A 25,314-nucleotide genomic window follows, 5' to 3' on the forward strand; every position below is an offset into this window, starting at 1 on the left:
AAAAGGACAAAGGGAATAATTTTTACTTTTTTCAAACCACAATATAAGTCATAATTAATTAATTCACAGTTTACAAATAATATTAATTGAAATCTTAAATTTTTAAAAATGTCTATATCTTTTTATTTATACCATTATTAAATATCCTATATAAGAGCCTTGATTATAGTAATTTTAATTCTAATGCAAGATTTTTTTTTAAAATGAGTAATAAATAAAGTAGGGATATAGTTAAAAAAATAAATATAAAAATTATCAAATATCTTATATTTTGGACAAGGCAAGGTTTTTAAAAAATATTTTATATTGTGTTTTAGAAAAAGTAATACGTTAATATAACTAAACATACTTATTGTCTAATGATAACTTTTAGCTTGTGCTAGTCAATAGCTGTACATAATTTTAACTCTGTTTTAAGTTTCTTTTTTGCCATAAGAAACAGTTCCTACCATTTAACCTTACCAACGCCAAATATTGTCTGTATTCCTCTTTGTCACACATATTTGATATTCTTTTAATTGTTTACTCTCACTTGCATTAATTACTTGTTGTCTAACCCAGATGTCTAATAAATGCCTCTATTCCCTCAACTGTTTCAATTTAATTCAATTCTTCATTTATACTTGAAAAGTGTGCAATATTTTATGTAAGTACTTATTCTTTCTATTTTCAAAATAGTGCCGTTTTATTTAGGGAATTGCTTTCATTTTTTTAAAAATATTTGATTGAAGATTTTAATCGACCAAAAATTGCCTTATTAAATCTCGATATTATAGGCAAACATATAGGATACAATAAATGAACTGATGTAAGAATATTTTAGTTAAATGTAATTAAATCTTTTCTGTTTATATAGTAACATAACATCGATGGGGGAAAACATCACATCCTTAATCTTAGTATACTATGTTAAAAGACAATTATTTAGATACGGAAAAAAAAAACAGAGAGAGAGAGAGAGACAAGTATCAAAATAGAAGAGAACACTAACCTCACTTAGTGGTCAACCTTAATTTATCGAAGAGATTTTTGAATGTTTGGAAATTGGAAATAATTAGTCCATAACTTCGTTTTTAAAGTTGACCCCCCTTCTCCATGAATAATAAAATATTTTCTTTCTCGGACGGCTTTAACTTTTCACTCCCTGAAGAGCGTATAAAGTATAAGAAAAATTAATTATTTAATTTCTATAATTTTAATTTAATTATAACTCAATTTTTAAATTTTCACTTGTTATAACTCAGTTCTTGATATTTTAACTCAATTATAAATTAATTCTTGAACTTTATTTTTTATAATTTAGTCCCTAAAATTTTAACCTCTTAAATATTAGTCTCTATATTTTAAAAAATAAAATTATAAAAATGAAAAATATTTTAAAATTTATTACTAATATCTTAAATTATTAAACCCTTTTAATATTTATAAATATTAAAAGTTCAAAATATTTTTAATTTTTATAATTTTATTTTTAAAATATAGGGACCAATATTTAAGAGGTTGAAACTTTAGAGACTAAATTGCAAGAGGCAAATTTTAGAAATTGATTTACAATTGAGTCAAAATTTTAGGGACTAAGTTATAACGAGTCAAAGTTCAGGGATTAAGTTACAACTAGGTAAAAACTAGAAGGACTAAATGATTAATTTTTTTAAAATATAATTTATTTTTTGAGAGATTGAATGTCCAAAAATATAAAATATTTTTAATCTTTTAAGGTGTATTCATTATCTTTTTTTTTTAAAGTATCCCTATTAAATTAATCACTTCACCTATTAAACAGGACTAAATATAAAAAGATAAGGTTAGTTTGAAACAAGCAATTACTTTATTAAGAGATGAGGTTCGGTTAAAAATACCTTATTTTTTTTAATGGAGAGAGCATATATACATTAGACATATTTTTCATTGTGTGAATTTTTTTTTTGAATATGAATATGAAATACTCATTCATCAAAATGTGAAAACATTACCGGAGACTGAACAAACAAAAAGAAAAGCAAACCAACTACCCCTAATCAACTAATGTGTGAAAATATTCTGCATGAATGACCCGGTACATCACATTATTTATTCTTTATCCAATAAAAACATGTTATATCATGTATACATGGCTGAACGCTATTCGTTTAATCTGAATTTATGCAAACCGGAAATCCATAATTAACACAATATATAATCTGTATTCTCTATCAATTCCAATGTAAGTTTTTAAACGCATGTTGTGAGGTTATCTTTCCAGACCACATAATATATGTTACCATGATTTAATTACTCCATATGTCCTAAATTATAAAATATTTTTTGAGAAGTTTCACCGTTTCAAAATAGAAGATACTTTAAAAAGATTAAAGTTTTATTGATAGATTTATTTTAATATTATTATTTGTCTCTCTATTTAATACTAATTACACATAGATTTAAGACTATTAAATGAAGAGTATTTTTAAAAGTTTATAGTTTTATTTTAAAAAAAATTATTAAATATATTTAATAAGATTTATTGACATATAAAATTTTATTTAAAAAATATTTTATAATTTAAAATAAAAGAGTATATCTTTTTTACATATTTGAGGCTAAACAGTAAACAATTCATTGAACACCGTTACCACCACGTCTTCCCTATCCCTTTAAATCTCCCCTCCCTTCTCCTCTCTCTGTTTCTCTGTCATTAAAGTCTCTACTCATTTCGGCTTCGCCTTCTCTCTCTCTCTCTCTCTCTCTCTGCGCCATGGTAGCCATGGAAGCTTTTCGTCGTTTCCAACCCATCTCAAAATGCACCACCAATGAACGACAGAATCAAACCGTCGTTTCCGACTTAGACGGCACTCTTCTCGTGTCGCGAAGCGCTTTTCCTTACTACATGCTCGTCGCTCTCGAAGCCGGAAGCTTTCTCCGGGGACTCATTCTCCTCGCTTCCGTTCCCTTCGTGTATTTCACGTACATGTTCGTCTCCGAAGCCTTGGCGATCAAAACTCTCATCTTCATCACCTTCGCCGGACTCCACGCCAGAGATGTGGAGATAGTGTCGAGGTCAGTGTTGCCCAAGTTCTACGCCGAGGACGTCCACCCGGACACGTGGCGGGTGTTCAATTCGTTCGGGAAGAGGTGCATCGTGACGGCGAGTCCAAGGTTGATGGTGGAGCCGTTTGCGAAGACGGTTTTAGAGGCAGACAAGGTCGTAGGTACAGAGCTGAGAGCCACGAAATCTGGGAGGACATTGACAGGTCTTGTTAGGGAACCAGGGGTGCTGGTAGGTGACCACAAGAAAGCAGCTATTGTCGAGGAATTTGGATCTGATTTGCCAGATCTGGGACTTGGAGACAGTGAATCTGATTATCACTTCATGTCAATTTGCAAGGTTTGTAATCTCCACGTAACCTTCTATAAACCATGCCTTTTGAATGTTTACCATGTCAGGTCACCTGAACCTGTAAACTTAATTTTCTTGTAATAATTATGTACTCCCCTACTTAATGTATGATATTCATTTAATTTTTTTCCCATATTTCCCTTACATAATGTTATATTTTTCGTAATTGGCTCTTACTATTATCAAAAGATGGGTTTAATAAGGGTATGATTAGAAACTTTGGTGACTTTTAGAAATTGATCGAGTTTATGAATTTTAAGCCTCAATCTGGTTATATCTCAATACAAATTTTAGAAATGACTTGTAAATAAAATTGGAGTTCAGGCCTCTGCTTAAGGACGTTGTCCACAGTTTTACTCCACCGGGGTCAATCCTAAAAGATTAATCCATCAACAGAGAAGAGCGAAACCTATCTATCATGCATGCGAGGCTTGTGGATATATGACTCGTGGCATTGTCCAAGTGCCTCTTTCAATTCTTTTTTGTTTTTTTTTAACTTTCCACCTAAATTACGTGTCGGAGAACTTGGTCCTTATCTAGATATGATATTATTTCGCAATATTCCTTAATCATCTTTACCACGTGTCGGTTCTTCTCGGTTAGTTACTGTAGCCATATTCAAATGGCCCCTCCATGTTCGGAAGAATATGATTTGAAAGTGAAAAACAGAAGTTGGAAAATAAAAGAAAACGACAAAATTTCTTAAGAATAATGCATGAGAGTACTTGCCATAATTTCTTGACGTCAAATTAACCTAATATTAACGCGGTTTGGTATAGATTTGCAATAATTAGTAATTAATTCTCCCTTCATCTTAATTTATACAACATTTTTAAAGTGATTTGGTGTACTGAAATATAAGGAGTTTCGATAAAAATAAAATTTTATTAATAATTATTATTCCTCATTATTTTACTTATTAAATAGATTTCTTTTACTCTTCTATTAATGAAAGGTAATTTTAAAAATGTATTAAAAAAATTAAAATGGTGAACTGTATTAAATGAATTTTATCATAGGTGAAATTTTGTCAAAAAATACCGTATAAATTATAATATCTGTTTTTTACATTGTTTGCCATTATTGACGTATAAACATAAATCCCTTGATGTTATTATTAACCAGATGTGTGCATATATACATACTCTACGTGGATCAATTACAATTTACAAATATATATATATATATATATATATATTGACTATTTTAAATTGGTCTTGTGAATATATATGCAGGAAGGATATAGAGTGCCAAGAACAAAGTGCAAGCCACTACCCAGAAACAAACTTTTAAGTCCCATTATCTTCCACGACGGTCGTTTTGCTCAGAGGCCAACGCCTGTTATGGCGCTTGTGACCTTCCTATGGCTTCCCATTGGCACCATACTCTCCATCTTAAGGGTATACCTCAACATCCCTTTACCTGAAAAGCTCGTCTGGTACAACTCCAAGCTTATGGGAATCAGAATCCTCGTTAAGGGCACCCCTCCCCCTCCCCCAAAGAACGCCAAAACTGGTGTCCTTTTGGTCTGCAACCACCGTACGGTCGTCGATCCTATAGTTATCGCAGTTGCTCTTAAGAGGAAAGTCAGCTGTGTCACCTACAGCATAAGCAAGTTCAGTGAATTAATGTCGCCGATCAAAACCGTTGCTCTGTCAAGAGAAAGAGAGAAAGATGCAGAAAATATAAGGAGACTGCTCCAGGAAGGTGACCTCGTGATTTTTCCTGAAGGTACCACCTGTAGAGAACCGTTTCTGTTAAGGTTCAGTGCTCTGTTTGCTGAATTAACCGATAGGATCGTTCCTGTGGCTATTAACACGAAGCAGACCATGTTTAATGGGACCACGGTTCGAGGGCATAAGATTTTGGACCCTTACTTTGTGTTCATGAACCCTGTGCCAACATTTGAGATCACTTTTCTGAACCAGCTTCCACTTGAGCTCACATGTAAGGGAGGGAAGTCGAGTTTTGAAGTTGCGAATTACATTCAGACAGTTCTTGCGGGGACGTTAAGGTTTGAGTGCACCAATCTGACAAGGAAAGATAAGTATGCTATGCTTGCCGGAACAGATGGGAGAATTGCATCAAAGAAGGAGGATGAGGAGGAGAATAAGAAGGCTGCAATGTTTGAAATTAATTAAGTTATTATAGGGACAAGAGAGAAGGTACGTCAGTACTTTGGCAGATTGGTTATTCAATATTCATTTGTACGCTGAACTTACTGGGTCTCTAAATGTTTAGGACTGCGTGCGTGCGTGCGTGTGTGTATAACATATATGCCAAGAAGCCAATAAATATGCTGAGATCATATGCGATTGAGTAATTAGTAATCTATATGATTCTACCAATATGTTGTTGTTGTGACTTAGCCTCTGATATAATAATACGAAGTATAGGCACCGTTACTATTGAATTTCAGTCCAGATATCTTCTAGAGCGTGATTCTATACAAGAGTAGTTTTACAGAGGCAACATTTGTTTTGTTTTTTTTTATTGTGGTGGGTGGGGGGAGGACCGATCGAGGAGCATTTATTGAATATTTACTGAAAACTATACTTTTTAATTTACAAACAGAAATATTCCTTTTCTGAAAAAAATTATAGTGATTGATTTTGAATTTTTGATAAAGACAACCCTTGAGGTGGCAGGTTTGCAAATAATTGCGTGTCCGGAGCAAAATCCAGCGTCTTAATCACATAGAGAACGGAACCCCCTGCACCCGAAGAAGGAAGGATATGAACTGAACTATAAAAAAAAAAATGGAGTATCCAACACTTTCCGTCAACTATTTATTTTCAGAATTATAAGATTCACAACTGAAACAACCTCCCATCTTTTGTCTGCTTCGCATTCTTCCTAGATTTCATCTTCTCTCTCATAACACCAAAGCTCCGCCCACAAGTCTGTGAAACAGAGCACAATCTCTCTCTCTCTCTCTCTCTCGCTCGCTCGCTCGCTTGCGCGCGCACACCCACAAGAGAACAGAGTCACGAGGTCCAAAAACATTTATTGCGGTCCGCAAGTGCCCGGTTCGTGATAAGTAATAAAATATAAGTATTATTTTCACGTAAAATTATTTAAAAAAAACGGCTAAATAAAAAACTCAGTGAATTCAATTAAATTAAGCCAAATATAATTAGATAAAATTAATTTTATAAATTAAATTAATACTAAAAAATAAAAAAGGGAGAATGATTCAAGACTTTTTGAAAGTAATTAGATTTAAGATTATTTATCATCCTTTATATTTTTAGAGTATTCAATCAACTCCCAATATATTTTGCTCTTAATGATGAATTATGCAAATTAAAGATACTAAATTACCCATAAATGTTCTCTCGAGTCTTCAAGTAGGTGTTTAGTTTAATTAATCCCTTAATCTCATAATTAACTAATTAAACTCTAATTTTCGTCGTGAATCCTATGTGACTATGTGAGATTAATGAGTATATCTTTACCTTATTAATAAAATCATCCATTCAACTAACAAACTTTAAATTCTTGCACAATTTAACTCAAGTTCTATACTCAATCTAACTCTTTCAAGCATTAATCAAGTAAATCCAATAATTTAATTGATGGCCAATCGACTAAAAACATTAAGTATGGAGTAAAATCAACATAATCACATCATTAATCACAAATACAAAGGAGAAATAAGTATTTAATCTATATAAAGAATTCAAAATAATCCTAAAATCAAGAGTTTAGCTACAAATGTTCATAAAACTCATGAAAAAAATATAAATATATTAGCACAAGCATTGAACAAAAGGAAAGGAAAGAGAATGGAGAAGAAGAACCAAGATATGAAGTCAAAATCTATTCCAATCTTTAAACCTAAGCTCAATCTCTATCAAAATTCATGCTTTAGCACACCCAAAGCTCCCAAATACTTCCAAAAAGTCTACAATGGCAGCCAAAGCCGAAAATGGGTCATATATATATATATATATGCATTCTAAAACCCAAACTTTATCAGCTAAATAAAACATTTTATTTTGCTGTCGCGTCGAAAGTCACTACTTTGAGATGACTTTGGTAATTTTGCACTGTTTTCGCTGTTTATAAAAACTTAGCCTTTATGTATTTGATTTTTTTATCCGAAAGCCTTCCAAAAGCATCAACAAAAGTCCAAAAATATATCTAACCAAACTTTAAACTAAAATATCAATAAATTAGCTTCAAAATACTAAAATAAAGTCATGGTTTGAACTTTCAAAACAATATGCACATTTTTCTAACTTGAATATTTAAAATATGTACAATTGTGCCAAGATATATTAAAAATCTAAAGAAAATTTACTCAAATGACATGAAAATCCAAAAACATGATTTATACCTTATAGTTGAACCAATAAATTATTAAATTATGTCTTGATTGATTTAATAAAATATTTTGCTTATGATTGATTTGATCACTGTTTGATTATAATTTTAACTATTAATCATTAAACTAATATCTTGATCGGTTCAATAATTAGTCAGATTTTTTATACTTTGACTAACAAGAATTTGTTTAGTTAATAAAAATTTGATACATAATTCACAAAATTGCATGTTTAAATATCACCATCTATGTGAGAATGACATTATTGAGGCGTATAGGAAATATGTAAATATCTTCAAGAACTCAAAAAAAAAAAAATTAGATGCATTTGTTGATCCTGCAACTTCCAGGGACAAAATTGACATAAACTTTTTTTTTTTCGTCATCACCAGGTTGCGCAGAAGGTTCTGTCATCACCAGAAGTCACTAATGGCAAACTCTAATTCGCGATGACGTTGCATTGCTTGAGTGGGTGTGTTGCGCTCGCCACTGTTATGCTCCATTAATTTTTAGTTCATGGCATCATGTCTTCTTCCATCACCAACTAAAGCATTGTCGCTCTTATCCTCAGTCACCCAGACATGAGTTGCCTTGTGAGATAGCATATGAGCCAATACAGTCCTGTGAGAAGAGGAGACAGAGAAAATGATAGTATAAATGGAGAAGAGGAGACGGAGTGGAAGGGAGGAGACGAGATTGGGTGGATGACACGTGGCATGTCAGCTCTTTTTTACAGTCAAAGAATTGGTCAATAAAAAGCCATTTGACCAAAGATGAGAAAAAGTGTTAGATGTTCTATTTTTTATGATTAATAATTTTTTTTGTATCAATTGATAGTATAAATTATTTAATATTTTTTTAAAAATAATTTATAATTAAATTTACACTTTCATCCTATCAATTAAGTCTCTTTGAAAAAAAATATTTTCTTGATATAATGTAATCTAGTATTATTTGATAACTTAATAGAATATTAATCCATCTCAAATTATAAGATATTTTAAAAAAATTTGTTATTTTCAAAAAAATAAAATGCTTTGAAAAAAATATATATAAGGTTTAATTTCATTAATGATATTCTTCCAAAATTATCTTCCAATTATATTTTGTCTTTTTAATTTTTTTTATAAATACAGTATTAAATAAAGGACATTTTTAAAAAATAAGATTATAAAATATGTTTAATGAACTCAATTCAATTTGTATGTGTGATATTGTCTAAAATTATCTTATAAATCATGATGGATGGAGTAAGATGACTACTACTTTAAAGGCTTAGGTTTTAGAGTTTTGCTTTGTTAAATTGTTAATAAATTTTATCATAGTACTTTGGTCATTAATGCGAAGTAAAGTTAACAAACTTTCGGCTTGGTGTTTTTTAAAAAATGTTCGTTATAACTTTAAAATTAAAAAAAATTATAACCTTTCAATTTTGTCCTTCTTTATAACTAATGACTGTAATAAATTATATATTAAGAATTCAAATAATAATAAATAAACTAAAGATAACGTTGAAAAAAAAATCAATTATTTTTACTTCATCTTATGTTTATAATTAAAAAAAAAGTTTTCAAAACTTCGTTTTATAGTAAAGATTAATTAGAGGGAGTGTTTTAATGTGTTATGAGCTACTAGTACTTGTGTGTGATTCTCTTATATATTCTCCTATCTATATTTTCCAAGTAACATGAGGTCACATGTAGAGGAGCATATTCTTTTAAGCCGAGATCCATAAATAAATTTGTATGAATTTTTTTAATTTTTATACTTTTCTCATTTTATTACTTTCTTCCAACTACAATATAAGCATTTTTTTAAAAAAAATTTCTTAATTTAAAATATAGGATATTGGATAGGTGTTATATATATATATATATATTTAATTATGTCCTTTTTTTCTTGGCCAAAAAAATTATGCCCTTTTTTTATTGAATAATTAATGAAAGTATTTGAATAAATTAAAAAGGTATAAAAACTTTTAAAAAAATAAAAATCTTAACTAATTTTTTTAAAAGACGTAAATTAATCAACAATAACTTATAATAATTCAGAAGGAGCATTTTTGTATAAAGCATAAATTTTTTTTTCTCCTCTTCAAAAAGACTCCCTGTTCTCTCTGCCTTCCCCTGTACATTATTAAATCGCTTTGTTGATGAAGGGTCATTTTCAGTAATGTTGTAATAATTTTGCGCTCGCAACTGAAACTGATACTATGTGCTTGTTTCTTTAAGTATGTTTTTTTTTTTAAAAAGTCATTTTAAAACTAAAAATGATAAATTTATTTATTTTTAGGTGTATATATAAGCTTCTTAAAATAACAATGTCAGAAAAAAATTGTTTTTTTTTTCCGGTTTATTTTAAAAATCTCTCCATAATTGCAGTAGAATTCAGCTATGCACTCATGAATTTTCGCCGCTATTCAGATTCCGAATGGAGATCGGTTCCGCTGGTTCAGGTGACTTTCATTGCTTTCAACTTTCAAGTCGATTCTGCAAATGGAGACATCCATGCAGAGGTCCCTTTTTTTCTTTTTTCTTTTTGCTTCAATGCAAAATATTCCAGAAATAGAAGTTCAAACAAGCAATTCTTATTCGAATAATTTAATGACCCATCAATTTATCCTTCTGCATTTCTTTCTTTTTAATTTGCAGGCGCGCGCAACATTCCACAAGTCTATGGATAATCCACAAAACAATGAAGGAGACTACACTCGTTCAATTTTGTCTTTTCAATCTTTAGATATGCAATGATACTATTCAAGCCCAAATTCAATTTATCTTCGTCAGTTCCAAATCCAAACAAGGTCGTCTGTTCAAATAGCAAGTAGGTTTCTAGAATACATTTCACCATGTGCACGTGTCTTTATTTTAATGATTTTCTGTGTATATATACTGGCTGGCACTGTATCGATGGTACCGGGGAAATATGAAATGTGATTTGAGAATTATTCAGAATCATTCTGTTATCTCGTCTTTATTTTATTTGTCTCGTTGCTTCGATAGCTTCTTAAGTATTGTGTGAATGGTTTTGATTCCTTGCAGGATGCCTGCAAACCAAGACGATGTTTTTCCAGGAAAACAACCTGATAACCATCAAAACAGTTGGTTCTTAGTTCTCCTGAGCCTCAATTAATTTCAGGGACCCGGCCACCATTGGAATTTTTAATTTCAAGGCCCTAAAATGAATCATCTATCTCCTAGACTGTCTGTAGGTACAAGAAGGAGGAAAAATGCATAAGCATATGGCATTATTGAAAACTAAATTATGTGAAACTCAGTGACACTTACTTCTAACTAGATTTCTGCATGGAGTCCGTTTCTTTTCTAATTTTTCCCTCCACTTTCATGCTTGACTTTATCCCTCTAATTATATATATATGTATGTATGTATATGTAATTAGAGTCCAAGAGAGAAGAGAACACTTTCTAACAATGGTGGAGCAAATCCATGAAACATATCAATATATTCTCATATATATCATATGTTTGGGCTAAAACCAAAACAACACTTATTCAAAGGACACAATAGCTAAAATAAGAATTAGACCAAGTAAGTGAAGTATCAAGCCCATTGAGGGATCCAACAATGACAAGCCCGGTCCACATAATGGTAAATTGGTTTGACCAAGTCAGCATGGGTCTTATAATCCCTTAAGATTTAGAATTACTTAGCTAGACCGTTGTCGCATAAGAGATTGTGATCCCAATGGGCCCTGAATCCTATAAAGATCATGATCGTCACCCACAGATATTTCAGGAACATGGGCTGCCAGTTATAAATAGCTAACAATGGTTTACACATGCTATAAATAGGAGAAACAGTAGTAGCTAGCAGAAAGGATAATCACCAAACTCATGTAAAAACATCTACAAACTCATACGAGCTTCGTGCTTTGTTAATCATTAGCCTTAGCCTTTGTGATTCATCTACACGCACACTAGTTTAATCAAATTTGTTTCATTCTATCTCAATTTGCATCTCTGCATCCGAGTGAATTGAGGTAATGGAGCATAGGAACCAAATTTTATTTGAGACTTAGCATCTCTGGCATGCCTGGTCTTTCAATTAGTTTGGTTGATTAGTTTCCCAAATGCAAACAATCTTTTGGCACTCCTAGTGGCACCTTGTGTATTAAGATGCCTAGACCACGAAGAGAAAAGAAAGAAAAGAAATTACCTGGTTCCAACAAGCAGGAGGACGACTTTACTAGTATAGAGTAGGAAATCCAAGTTGAAGGGCTTGAATGACCCATTATTAGAATGCCAGATGGCATTCATAATAAGGAGCTAGCTAGTGTAACAGTTGCAAGTCACGAGGGAGACTTAGCTAGCCCCAATAGGGAAACGAGGCCATGTAGGCATGTGGAGACCACCTTATCTAGTGGTAGCGCTAGTCGAACATCAAGACTTAACACAAAACCAATCTGCAACCCTTTGATTGTGTCCAATGATCTAGTCTCAAAGGTACTGAAGTGGATTATAGAGAAAGATGTGAAAGAGGTTTTATGCAAGCCAATGCCCTTATGGATAAGCAAGCCAAAGAAAGTTAGAGGTTTTATGCCTTAATTTAGGAAACAATAGAAAGACATGAAAGAGAATGTCAATAGATTATGATGCAAGCCATCCATAAAGGCATCATAATATAGTTGCCTCATTGAGAGGGAAACACAATGAAGTAGGCTCAAGTCACGAGCCGCTCAGGAGGCAACTTACTAGAGGCCCTTTACTTATTACTACAAGCCTTAGAGGTCGCACATCAATAAGAAATTCCCCTAACACAAATCAATTCACTCACATTCACCCTTATAATAATTATCTCTATTATGTCCAAGAAAATCTGGCAAGTGACATAGGGCATATGGCATCCGCCTCATAATGCTTGAATGACCCTCCTCCTAAAGACATGATGCTTAATAGGATGCTCTCATAGACATCATACAAGACATCTATAGGCTAGGTCTAAAACCTATTAGCCAGCCTACATTTACTAAGCCATATATAGATCACATAGACCAAGAGATTCCCTACCCTAGGGGCTATTGTATCCCAAATTTCACACTTAAAGAGCACATTAGTCATTTCACCATACAATATGGTGATATAGCCAATTACAACAACTTTAGTAATTTAAAGCTCATATTGTTTCCTAATTCCCTAATGGGCCATGACTTAGTATACTACACTACTACGAAAATCAATGCTTACTTAGGTAGAAATGGGACACAAATTCCACATATAATTTTACAAAACTCGACCAGAAGTAAGCATTGTAGAGCAGTGTAAATCATCCCAACAAGATATGAATTTGTAGATCAATTCTTGGTAAGGTTTAAGAAGCTCATGGGCAATGCAATATGCCACTACCAGAGACAGAGTTTGTATAGTTAGCATAGAACGAGCTTGACATTTACTTGCGCAAGAAATTCAAGGCAAAAAATTTTGAGATTTTTATGAACTCTCAGCATAGGTGTACAGATATGAAGAGCTATTACAAGAAGAGCTTTATTGTAAATGTACTTCAATAGGAACCTACTTCAATGAAACAAATATTGCGGTGGCTAAGCTCAAGACCACAGGGGGCATCATTTACCTAGCCCTAAAATGGAAGGCCACATCAGAGAGCCCCAAGAAACCAAATTCAGTACAATACATGTTTGACACCATAAAAATAAAGGAGATATTTGATTTCCTTCTAAAGGAAAAATTCATATCCTTACTAGAAGATCATAAGATACCTTTCCATAAAGAGAGAAAAGGGAAAGAATACTGCAAGTATTACTACTCATAGAGCCACTTTACTAACAATTGTTAGGCTTTCAAAAATGTGCTACGAGATAAACTTAATAAGGGGTGTTAAAATTCCTAAGGAAAGAAGAGGCCATGAAAGTAGACAATGACCCTTTCCCTCCATTTGCGACAGTAAATATGGTAGATGCAAGATGCCTTGAAGAGACCGTGTTGAGTGCAGGGACCTGAGGGATTGAGGAGACAACCCTAGGGCTATAACTGAAAGAACACAGGCCAAGGTAAGAGGGTCCATGATCATTTAAAAGTACCTAGGCCATGAGCTTATAAAGATAGGGAACCAAAGTCTGTGTAGGGGAGGCTTTAGGCAAATACAATTACTTCATCAAGTATTCGGCACCCTTATATACAGAAAAACTATTTATAGGAAAACCTACAGGGTGGGATGTTGGCCTAGAGATAGAACCCAATGAGATTAATAAGCACCCTAGAGGATGGCATAAAAAACTCTTAAAAGCATTATGGGCATTCAGAACCTCTAAAAGCAAAGCCATTAGCACGAGCCCATATGCCTTGACATTGGGGCATGAGGCTATGCTATCCTTAGAAATAGTAGTGCCTCCCTAAGGGTTTTTAGAAGCCTAAATTTTAGCCTAGAAGAATATAATAAGGTGATGACAAATGAGTTAGTCTAGTTAGATTAAGTATAACTCCAAGCACTAGACTGTATGGTCATGCAAAAAAGGGAGATTTTAAAAATTTACAATAGAAGGATTCAAAGAAAGAAATTCCAACTTAACAAGCTTGTGTAGAAGCTAGTCCTGCCTTTTTGGGACTAAGGATCATGCACTAGGGAAGTTCTCTCCTAAATAGGAAGGACCGTTTAAGATACACCAAGTTTTAAAAGGCAAGGGATATTGGCTAGCTAGTTTTGATGGGAAACCACATGCACAGACCATAAACAGAAAATACTTAAAGAAGTATTAACCATCACAAGGGAAATCACAAGGACCCAAGGCCTAAAGTGCCTCAAGAAAAAAAAGTAAACTCAAGGGACTCGAGGCCTAAAGCTGCCTTAGGGTGCCCAAACAACAACATTTTAGCAAATAAACATGTACATTCATAGTCATCTTTATGTACATATTGGTCTTTTATTAACAAGTATCCATTCGAGTTTTAATAATAACTCATTCTAAATTAAAACTTAAATGAAATACTATTTATAATCTCATCTTAACCCCTCATTTCTAAACACCAAAATTATCCCTTCAATTTAATGCAGGATACCATTTATTCAAGCTATATTGTAATTCAAATAAAATCTCGGTAGACTCAAAAACATATTATTAAAGTACTCACTTCCCATGTAATGCATGAAAATGTTAAACTAAAATAATGATCAAATACAACATAAATATTAAATTTCATTTTTTTAATTAATGAAAGGTTAACATTTATCACAACAGAAATTGAGTCTATAAATAAATCAACTTTATATTGCATTTCTGTTTAATATATAGTGTTGTACTGTGATAGCAAAAAAAAAAAAAAAAGCCTCAGGATTATATAGTCATGTACAATAGCTAAATACTCTTCAAAGTGACATGCTTTTAATGGCTGGACAAAAAAAATCATTTTGATAATTTTTTTTTAGATAAATGGGCAAGACTTTGGGAAGATTAAAAAAATTGTAACTAAATATGAAGTTCTTTAATTTCATTGAAAACTTGCAAATTGCAAATATGATGATCGGTAAGAAAGAAACCAATTTGATTAAGATTACAATAATTAATAGTAGGCAATGTAAGTCATAGTTAATTTATTAGTGATGACAATCATTAAAATATAATATATAACATAAAAATGAAATAAAATATCACATCAAACTTCCAATACTTTACACCTAGAATAACAACGCAATTGCAAAAACAATTATTAAAAAGTAAGCCATAGCGGCTACAAGAAATATGCTACCTAATGCAAGATAAAGTCATAAAACTTTCATTTTAGCATTTTATTTGAACACATGATTCACACAATTTTTCATTGAACATGGCAAGGCAAGTTAGACCAAACTTAAAGAAGACCATACATACATTCACATGATAGTCAAACCAAAATGATAAAAAATAGTGTACATAAATGCAGCCGAGAAAATAGCATAAAAGTTTCACTGTTAAAGCAAGACTTACTGCCATCATCAACTCCTATCTTTTTTTATATTACAAGAAAGTACAGTTCTACCTTTCTATAACTTCCACTATACCCCTCTTGAAAATCTCAATCTCCTTAAAAAAGAAGCAAAAATACTTGCAAGTTATTAGATCTAAAAAATTGATGGCAACAAAAGCAATGCAATAAGCTACAGTTTAGACACTAAAGCAATAATTCAAAGTTATATGACAAAATAGAGCAACAAAAATAAGATTTAAAATTTTTTTTCCAACTTGTACCCAAAAAGAAAAAGAATTGGCTTTCCAGCTTTTGTAATTTATCAAGATGAGAATATAAGAATTTATATGACCAAATAGGGATACAAAAATTCTCCCTCTGATCAGAGACATTAACTATGTAGCAGAAATGATATTTATATCCCTTCCTTGTCTTTAACATTCTTCAAGATGTGTGATGGATAAAAGAAATAAAACTTAAATAATGGTTTAAAATCAAAAACTATATTTCACAAATTGCCATTATCACAAATGAAAAGAAGGTACCTTTCAAGAAGGGTGTGACGTTAATTATATACGTATAGATATGAACAAACTGTTTGAGATTATCAACGCTGTTTAGCATAAATTGGGTAATGATGTAGACTTGAGATAATAGTTTTATGACTCCATACAATAAGTTTGCACAAAAGTTTGATGATCCTTGTGGTATATTATCTTTCCTACTGCATCCTCTTTTAGCTTAGTCTAAAAGTTTTCAGATAAAAAGTGTAGACTTTATTCAAACTCATTGAATTGAGAGTGAATTGACAGCTGGCACTCCCAATGACTTGCACAATGCAACATAATTAAAAGTAAGCATTGTAAGAGGCCTTTTATATTTGCAAGTTGTGGTTGTAGCAGATTTCTTTTTGTACAAAGGAAATCAGTATTAAAATTTACAAAATCAAAAATCAAATCAATGAAGGAAATCAAGACACAAAAACTAATAGATTGCATATCCTAGTTGTCATTGTCTATGTTTTAATCTATTTAAGTTATGGATTATATCTTCCTTTAGTGGCTAAAGGGGCTTAAATTCTTAATTTGAGAATAGTCTTGAATCTGCAATTAGTTGCATACCTCTCTCTCTCTCTCTCTTATTGAGATGCACAGAAAGAAATTTTAATCTCAAAAATGTTTATGTTGATGGATATTATTATATTGTTTAGTGTTTATGTTGTATCCTATGATATCTCTTATGATTGATGAATTCCCATAGACAAGTCCCCCCATGATTGCAATAAACTTTTACACAAAAGGGCAGCAATTATCCCAGTCATAATGGATATTAGAGTTGTTACCATGAAGCCCAAGCCAATTATCCCAGGTGCTGATCATATAAATGAATTCTTGCAACAACAATCAATGACACGAACAAAGTTCCATTCAATGCTCTCCGTAATCCCTACACCAATGATAAAAGAAATAAACTAGTTAGAAAAAATGCTCTAGGATTCTCCCCTCCCCCAAAATACACTACAATTCTCAACCCTTTCATTATCCCAATTCTTGAAGACTATAAATAAATCACAAATTTTTTTCACCAACAATTCAATGAATTTAAAAAATAAAAAAATATATAGTTAATAACCTCTCATTTTAGCAGAAGAAAAAAAATTATCATGGAAACGAAGCTCATAGATTCTCCACAAAAATAATAGCGAAGGCCCTTGCTCTTGGACTCTTTTACAACATTTTTTTCTAGTTTCACACATTCTTTTACCTTCATTAGATAGGAAACTTGTGATACTTTTATTCTTATCTGTCCTGGCTCTTCATTCATAAATTAAAATGTAACCACGAGGTGCACAAATATCTCCCAAGGGACAAAATATGTCATATACATACTTGATTTGGCATTACTACAAATAGCTATGTTCAAGCGGTCCACTTTGTCTTAATTACTTAATTTCTAAACCAATTTATTTTTTCACTTCTCAATAATCCAATGTGTCTCTTACATATAAATACTGAAGATTACAGACTTACTATTTTAAGAAGAAGCCATCTAAGTTAGATTTTTCATATGCCAATAAGCTTCTGAGACACTATATCATTGATCTAAGACAACACTCCCATTATGATTACCTAGTTTGATCCCCAGAAGGAAATTATAATGCAAGAAAATTCATAAAATTGAACCCAAATAATATTTCACCATTCCATTTCCAAATAGAAGGGAACGGACCTTTCAACTAAACAAAGGGTCAACAGAAATGGAATTAAAAGCAGGAAAAATAGAAAGAGGAAAGGTGAAACCTTGGTTGGGAGAGGGTCTTGCTAGAGCTGTTTAACATAATTGTTAAGTCCCTTCTTCGCTATGGGTCCCATCTTCATCTCAAAGGTTTGACTGGAAGCTCAGTGCGGACTTGCGAGAGAAACGCCACACCAATACTAGTCTCACTTGTTTCAAAATATCTTCCAAACAGTAAATAAATAAATGAATAAATAAAACAAACAAACAAACAGTTGCTTGCTATAAAGGAAATATATATATATATATATATATGCATAGATTAAACCTCGATCAAGCAGAGAGAGTTGATATGCTATGTAAATTATATATTCTCTTTCCACCGTTATTGCTATTTCATATGTAGATTGTTGAGAATGAAAATGGAGAAGAGAATAAGAACCTATTCTCTCTCGCCTTGCAGCTTCAGCTACTAAGATCTTGAGGATATAAATTGATTTAACAATACTTTTAAAGTGAATAATGATGGGGAAAACACAGAAGGAAGGAAGTTGTGAGGGAGAGGCCTTCGTATGCTTTTTCTTGTAGTAGAGGTAGAAAGAGAGCAATGGGCAAGAGGACCTTTCAAAATAAAAAACCCAGGCCGAATGAGGGAGTGATGAAAGGGGAAAAAAATTTGAAAATAAGATCAACTTTATACTTTTGATATTGACAACAGAGAGAAGAAGTAGGCGGGTCCTTGTTAGGCACAAGAGGAAGGCACCTATTAAAGTGAAAGCACACAGGAAGGAAAATCTACCTCCTGCAATAGATGAATGGAAAATTACAATGGTCAGTGGGCTCGCCTTTGCTACTTCTAACCCATTGGAAATTTTAAGGAGTAAGTCAATAGGGCCAAAGGTGGAAAAGTCTATTTCAATCCAATAAGTCTAATTTGTCTCTAATAGTTTTGGGCCACATAATGATGATAGACATAGTATGGATTATTCCCAAGAAAATCAGCCACATGGTAAAACGACACTTGATAATAATATTAATATGCTATGCCAAGAGGATGAGGAGGGGCACTCTAACCCCAACATTAATCAAATTGTTGTTTAATGAATTCGATAATTTAGAATTCTAGAGGAACAGGTACCAAACTGTTCCCTTAAATCATTCAAGAATTAAAGAAGACTTATTATTTGGACCTTATTGCTATTCTTTAAACTAGGAGCAGTGGTGAGAAGGCTGGGAAAATGGCTATGAAGTTGGGTTTTAGTAAAAGGAAATTGTTGATACTGAAGGATATCGTGGTGGCCTTTGGTGCTTATAGAACCCCTGTAAATTAAAAGTTACAATTGTTAAACTTAACTTTCAATTCATTCATCTTAAAGTAAAAAATATTTATAGAGACTTATAGTGGATGACTTTGATCTATGCTACTCCTAATATTAATACTAGGAGAATACTGTGGCAAAATTTGAAATGCTTGAAGGAAGAAGTCCCAAGAGCCTAGTGTTTAGCTAGAGGTTTTAATGCTACACTCCTTCATGAGGAAAGATACATTATAGTACTTCAAAGAGTGTGTATAGATAAAGACTTCACAGCTCAGTTTAAAGATGTTAGACTTAGTAATATGGGTTTTATGGTCTAGCATTTACATGGAAGAGAGGTGAAGGAGATGTTGAAAGTAGACTTGATTGTGTGCTTGCAAATTTTGATTAGCTTGAAAAAATTCATAATGTTACAATAACTCATCTTCATTAGTTTTCTTCTGACCACTATCCTCTTTTACTTTGGTTAAATAATGAGTGTGCTACTAGATCCAGAGATAAACCATTTAGATTCATTACTGCTTGAGTGTTTCATGACAAATTTGAAAAATTAGTGATGATTAATGGGATTGGTCAAAACCTTAAAATGACCAAATTGAATCTTTTTCTCTTATTGAATGCTCAGAGTGGAATAAAATCACTTTTTGGCATACTGAAGCAAGGAAGAGAAATATTATTAAAAGGCTTGAAGGTATTTCAAAGGCTATTGGGAGTAGTGGTAGAAATGAAAGATTTGTCAAGCTTCAATCTAATTTATGGCTTGAACTTTAAAATATTCTACTCCAAGAGAATATTGTATGGGCTTAAAAGGCTAAGAGTATCTGGGCTCTTCTAGGCGATCAAAATACTCAATATTTTCATATGGTCACTAATGGCAGGAGGAAATTGAATAGGGTGGGGACACTTAAAAATGATGAGGGAGATTGGATTTATAAGGAGTTAGAACTTCGAGATACGGCCACATGATATTTCAAGTAATTATTTTTTGAAGATGAAATCTCTCAACCCCATCTTGATTCTAAAATTAACTTCCCAAAGATTAATGAAGAATCTTTAATGCACTTTGGCCGTGATATTGAAGATGCTGAGATTTAAGAAGCAGTACAAAGTATAGGGGTTATGAAGTCCCCAGGGCCTGATGGTTTTGGTACAGTGTTTTATTAAAGCCAGTGGAAGCATATTGGCTAATGCCATTAAAGAGGTAAATAGTACTTTTATTGTGCTTATTCCAAAAAAAGATCCACTTGAAACTTTGAAAGATTTGAGGCCTATCAATTTGTGTAATATGGTGTTCAAAATTATTACTAAGGTGATTACTTTAAGGATGAAGAATTTTCTTCCTGCTATTATAACCCCTAATCAAAGTAGCTTTGTACTAAAAAGACATAGTTTTGATAACATTATTGTAGCTCAAGAAGTTATTCATTCTATGAGAATTATGCAAGGGTGGAAGGGATTCATGGCTATTAAAATTGATCTGAAGAAGGCTTATAATTATATTAATTAGGGTTTCTTGGCTGATTGTTTGATAAGCCTTAATCTTTCTAATCACATGAGAGAACTAATCACACAATATGTGTCATCTACGTCGATATAGCTGCTTTAAAATGTTAGTAAAGATGATATATTTACTCCTTCTAGAGGTATTCATCAAGGAGATCCAATTTCCCCTTATCTTTTTGTCATATGCATGAAGAAATTAGTACACTTAATTCAAGAGAAAATAGAGGATGAAGAATGGATTCCTGTTAGATTTGAGAGAACAGGCTCGCCAATATCCCATTTATTCTTTGCTAATGATTCCATTTTATTTGCTAAAGCTTCACTATTTTAAGTAGATGTCATTCATGATTGTCTGAGTCATTTTTGTAACAGCTCAGGGATGAAGGTGAATGCCTCTAAGATGCGTGTATATTTCTCCAAAAAGTAAACAATACACAATAGGAGGAGTTAAGTTCTACCTTAGGTTTCACGAGATTTGTAAATTTAGGACATTACCTTGGAGTAAATCTTTACACTAAACTTATATAGGAAGTGATACCTTTATTGATGTTATTGATAAGGTCAAAAATGCTTATCTGCCTAGAAGACTTCTTCTCTTTCACTTGCTGTAAGGACAAGTCTTATTTCTACAATAAGCTCTGCTCTTCCAGCTTATACCATGCAAATGTCTCTTCTTATAATTCAAACTTGTGATACTATTGACAGCTTAAATAGTAGTTTTATTTGGGGTTTTGCAAAAGATAAAAGGAAGACTCATCTTATCTCCTGGGTGAATATTTGCCAAAGTAAAAAAAACTCATGGTTTGGGTATTCGTCAAGCTAGAGCCCAAAATCAAGCATTATTAATGAAACTTGGATGGAAAAGGATGAAACAAAGTGATGATCTTTAGGTTAAGGTTGTTAGAGAAAAATACAACTATGGCAGCAATATGATCTTGGTGATTAATAAAAAGTGACAATGATCTAATACTTGGCTAAGATTAAGAATGTTTGGGAGAAAGTGGTGGAGAGTGCGGAGTTAACTAATAGAAGTTCTGATGTTAGGTGGAAGTGGAAAAAGGATGGTAATTTTTCTGTTAAGTCAACATATTCTTATATGTAGCAACATGATGAGCCTAATAGAGCATAGTGGGGGAGAATTTAGAAGATTATAGTTCCTCAACAGTGCAAATCTTTCTTATGGATTGCTTCTCATAATAGATTACTTATTAATGAAGCATGTTGGAAACATTGGATGACTGAGAATGACAAGTGTCCCTGCTGTTCTGACTACACTGAAGATGCTTTTCATGTCTTGTGCGACTACCAGCAAACTTGTGCTTACTAGTATAAGTTGCTTAATCCTACTTTTCATGATGTATTTTTTGACCTTTCATATGACTACTAAATTCAGTGGAATTTAAATAATGCTAGTCACAAACCAAGGAAGGAGTGAAGGGAATTATTCACAATCAATTGTTTGCTCCTTTAACAATGATGGAATCATTGTATTTTTTAGAATAAGAACAGAGATAATGACACTATCTTTGCATAGGCTATGTTGGTCATGAGAAGTATAAGGCTTTATCAGAAGAAGGTTTGTAATATCAATATGAGTATGACTATTCATTTGTAGAGCCCTTTATCTTAGATGACACCAGCATAATGGTGGGTCAAAATTAACACCGATAGAGGTTTTAATCCTCATACGAAGAATGGTGGTTGCGGGGGAATCATCCGTGATCATCCAAGTTCTTTCTTGTCCAGCTTCATGCTTGGGCATACTGGCCGTGAATGGGACATTACTGTCAATCACTTGATGAGGACCAAAAACACAACTACTGATCATCTTACGAAGCAAGCCTTGCAAGGCTAGCTTGGATTGCATATGTTTTTTAGTCCTTCTCCTACTTTAAATAGTTTTTTATTAGATGCTTGTTGTTTAAATCAACCTTAGGCTGATTGTTGTCTTTTTTCATCAGAGAGAGAGAGAGAGAGAGAGAGAGAGAGAGAGAGAGAGAGAGAGAGAGAGAGAGAGAGAGAGAGAGGTAGGCTTTTTAAAAAAGGCCAATGTTAACAATCTTTCCAGAGCCTAAAATATCAGCCACCACTGCATAAAGCCCAAAAAATAATTATTGGCTCTATGAACAATAAATTGTGTCTAGAGCCATGAAGCCATTTTTCAAGTGTATGGCTCAAGGGAACTACTATTAAAGATATAATGATGATGATGCTACTCTCTTTAGTCTTTTGCATTTTTTATTTTATAAATATTAGTGACACCTTTTCGAACTAAATTTCTGCATGAGTTCATTTCCCTCTACTTTGATGCTTCATTTTTTCGCTCTTTTTATGTTATATATATGGCTAGAGTTCAAGAGAAGAGCACAATCTCTAACAATGGTTGAAACAAATCCATGAAAACCCACCATGCCCGCATTAATTCTCACATACTAAAACTCATTTATCTTGATTTTGATTTGATTAAATAAAAATATATTAAGTGTATAAAATTAAATACATGAGTTTTTTTCATATTTGATTAGATAGAAATGTTTAGTTGAAATGTGCGTGTATTTAATGTTCGTAGTTTAAAAAAAAAAAATCTAAGTTGCCTTCCTTTCCTCCATACATTATTAAATTGCTTTGATGAAGAGTCATTTTCAATGAGGGTGCTAGTAATTTTATACGCACAATGTACCAGTATATGCTTGTTTCTTTAAACATAAAAACAAAATTTTATCAACCAAAATTGAGTCTAACGAAAAAGAATTATTTCTCATAATATGATAAAATTAAGATTTGAAATCTCGCTAAAAAAAATACTTACAAGTATTTCAAATAAGATTTATCTCCAATAACAAGACACATTTATATAAAATAAAAAAGTGGTTTTAGTAAAACTAAACATGAAATATTTGTTCATTTTTAATTGTATAAAATAATAACTTTAAGAAAAAATATTTTTATTTCATGTCAATGCGCGATTTGGTAAGTAATAGTAATTTATTTTAATGAGCTATTGATGTATCTTTTAATATAAAATAATTATAATATTAAAAAGAATATTGTAAAATCAGGGTTATTCAAATTTGTTTGAAATGGTAGAATCATGTTTCTAAAGGTGTGAATTTAGGCAAGCCTAGCTTTTAAAAGTTCAAACTCTAAAACTTGATTATCCAAAATTTAACTTGATTCTGAGACCTGACTTTTATTTAAAAGATTTAGGGCTGGGCCCTTAAACCCGTTTTCTCAAAAAAAAAATTAACATTTTAATTTAAATAAAATATTTTAAAATTAAATATGAAACAAATCAAAGTCTCACATATAATTTAACATAAAATTTGATAAAGATTTAAAATTTTAAATTTAAGATGAAGATTAAAATTTTTATCAATGTAAATCTAAATTCTCCTCATCATCATTTAAAAATAAAATGTTAGATCCCTCAAATGTAAATTCACTTGTTGGAGGTGGAGATTCAATATCAATTATCTTTGCTACTACTTGTTTATTATTTACAATAAATATTAATCAAATTATATCATTATTAATTAAATATATGTATGTATGTGCGTATAATAATCAAGTTTATTAAGGCTTGAAAGGCTGCCTAAGCCCGGGCTATTTTTCATAAGACTTATTAGGGCTAGATCCTTAAACTCGATTGCTTTAAAAAAATTTAATTTTTAAAACTTAAACTCTTATTTATATAGAGTCTTCATATATAATTTTTTAAGTTTAGCTCTTATTTCCAGCTCTCCTTATCTTCCACCCCTCCTCTAATTTTATATTATTTCCAAGGCAAGCTAAAATATTGTATTCCCACTCTGTCATAGTTAAGAACATTGATTGCTTAGGCATGAATTTGACAATGGTTAATGTTTTAACTTTTTATACATTGGTGGGTTTGCTTTGCGCCAATTCCTAAGTTTGGCTTTGAGAAATTCAAAGAAAAGAACTACTCTCGCACGCGTTTGCATCTGCGATGAGCACCGAGCGCTTATCATTACGTGGCTGAATCAAAACCTTTCATTTTATCCTGAAATGATCTCAACCGTTTATTTTAAATTAATTTTTAAATACTTTAAATATTATATTTATTAATATAAAAATTACAAAAAATCCTGATATTTTTTTTTGAGTACAAAAAAAAATCCTGATATTAAATCTGGACTGTTTTCGGTACTCCAAAAATGAGGATCATCATACTCATAATATTTGATGAGATCTACATCATTTAAATTTAAATTTTTTTATTTGTAATTACATTTATCAAAATAAAAAATTTTAAAAATATAATTTTTTAATCAATTTATTTATTATAAATCTGGTTGGTACAGATTTAATCTGAAAGATCTAATTTAATATTAAAATTTTTATAATTTATAAAATTTAACTATTCAAATGTACTATGATGAATTCAGCTACAATCTAAATGACTCAGTTTAATATTAAATTTTTTTATTATTTTTACATATTGTATAAATATACTCTATACAATCTAGGTTTAATACCAGAATTTTTATAATTTTTATATTACTAAATATAATATTTAAAATATTTAAAAATTAATTTAAAATGAACGGTATAGATCATTTCAGGATAAAATCAAAGGCCACGATTTGGCCACGTGTGATCAGCTCTCCGAATGCGAAC

At 31.8% G+C, this 25,314-nt stretch overlaps 1 protein-coding gene across 1 annotated transcript; it reads left to right on the forward strand.

The window, feature by feature from the left end:
• The first annotated feature begins 2,634 nt into the window (after positions 1 to 2,634).
• Positions 2,635 to 5,799, forward strand: LOC129295826 (glycerol-3-phosphate 2-O-acyltransferase 6-like). The gene is made up of 2 exons (XM_054934400.1): positions 2,635 to 3,364; positions 4,612 to 5,799. The coding sequence occupies exons 1-2, from the start codon at positions 2,735 to 2,737 to the stop codon at positions 5,515 to 5,517; spliced, it is 1,536 nt and encodes a 511-aa protein (XP_054790375.1). The 5' UTR covers positions 2,635 to 2,734; the 3' UTR covers positions 5,518 to 5,799.
• The last annotated feature ends 19,515 nt before the right edge of the window (positions 5,800 to 25,314 follow it).

The sequence above is a fragment of the Prosopis cineraria genome, unplaced genomic scaffold (assembly GCF_029017545.1).
Source record: "Prosopis cineraria cultivar Desert tree isolate PC_DT_omini unplaced genomic scaffold, ASM2901754v1 PC196, whole genome shotgun sequence".
Classification (NCBI taxonomy): Eukaryota; Viridiplantae; Streptophyta; class Magnoliopsida; order Fabales; family Fabaceae; genus Prosopis; species Prosopis cineraria.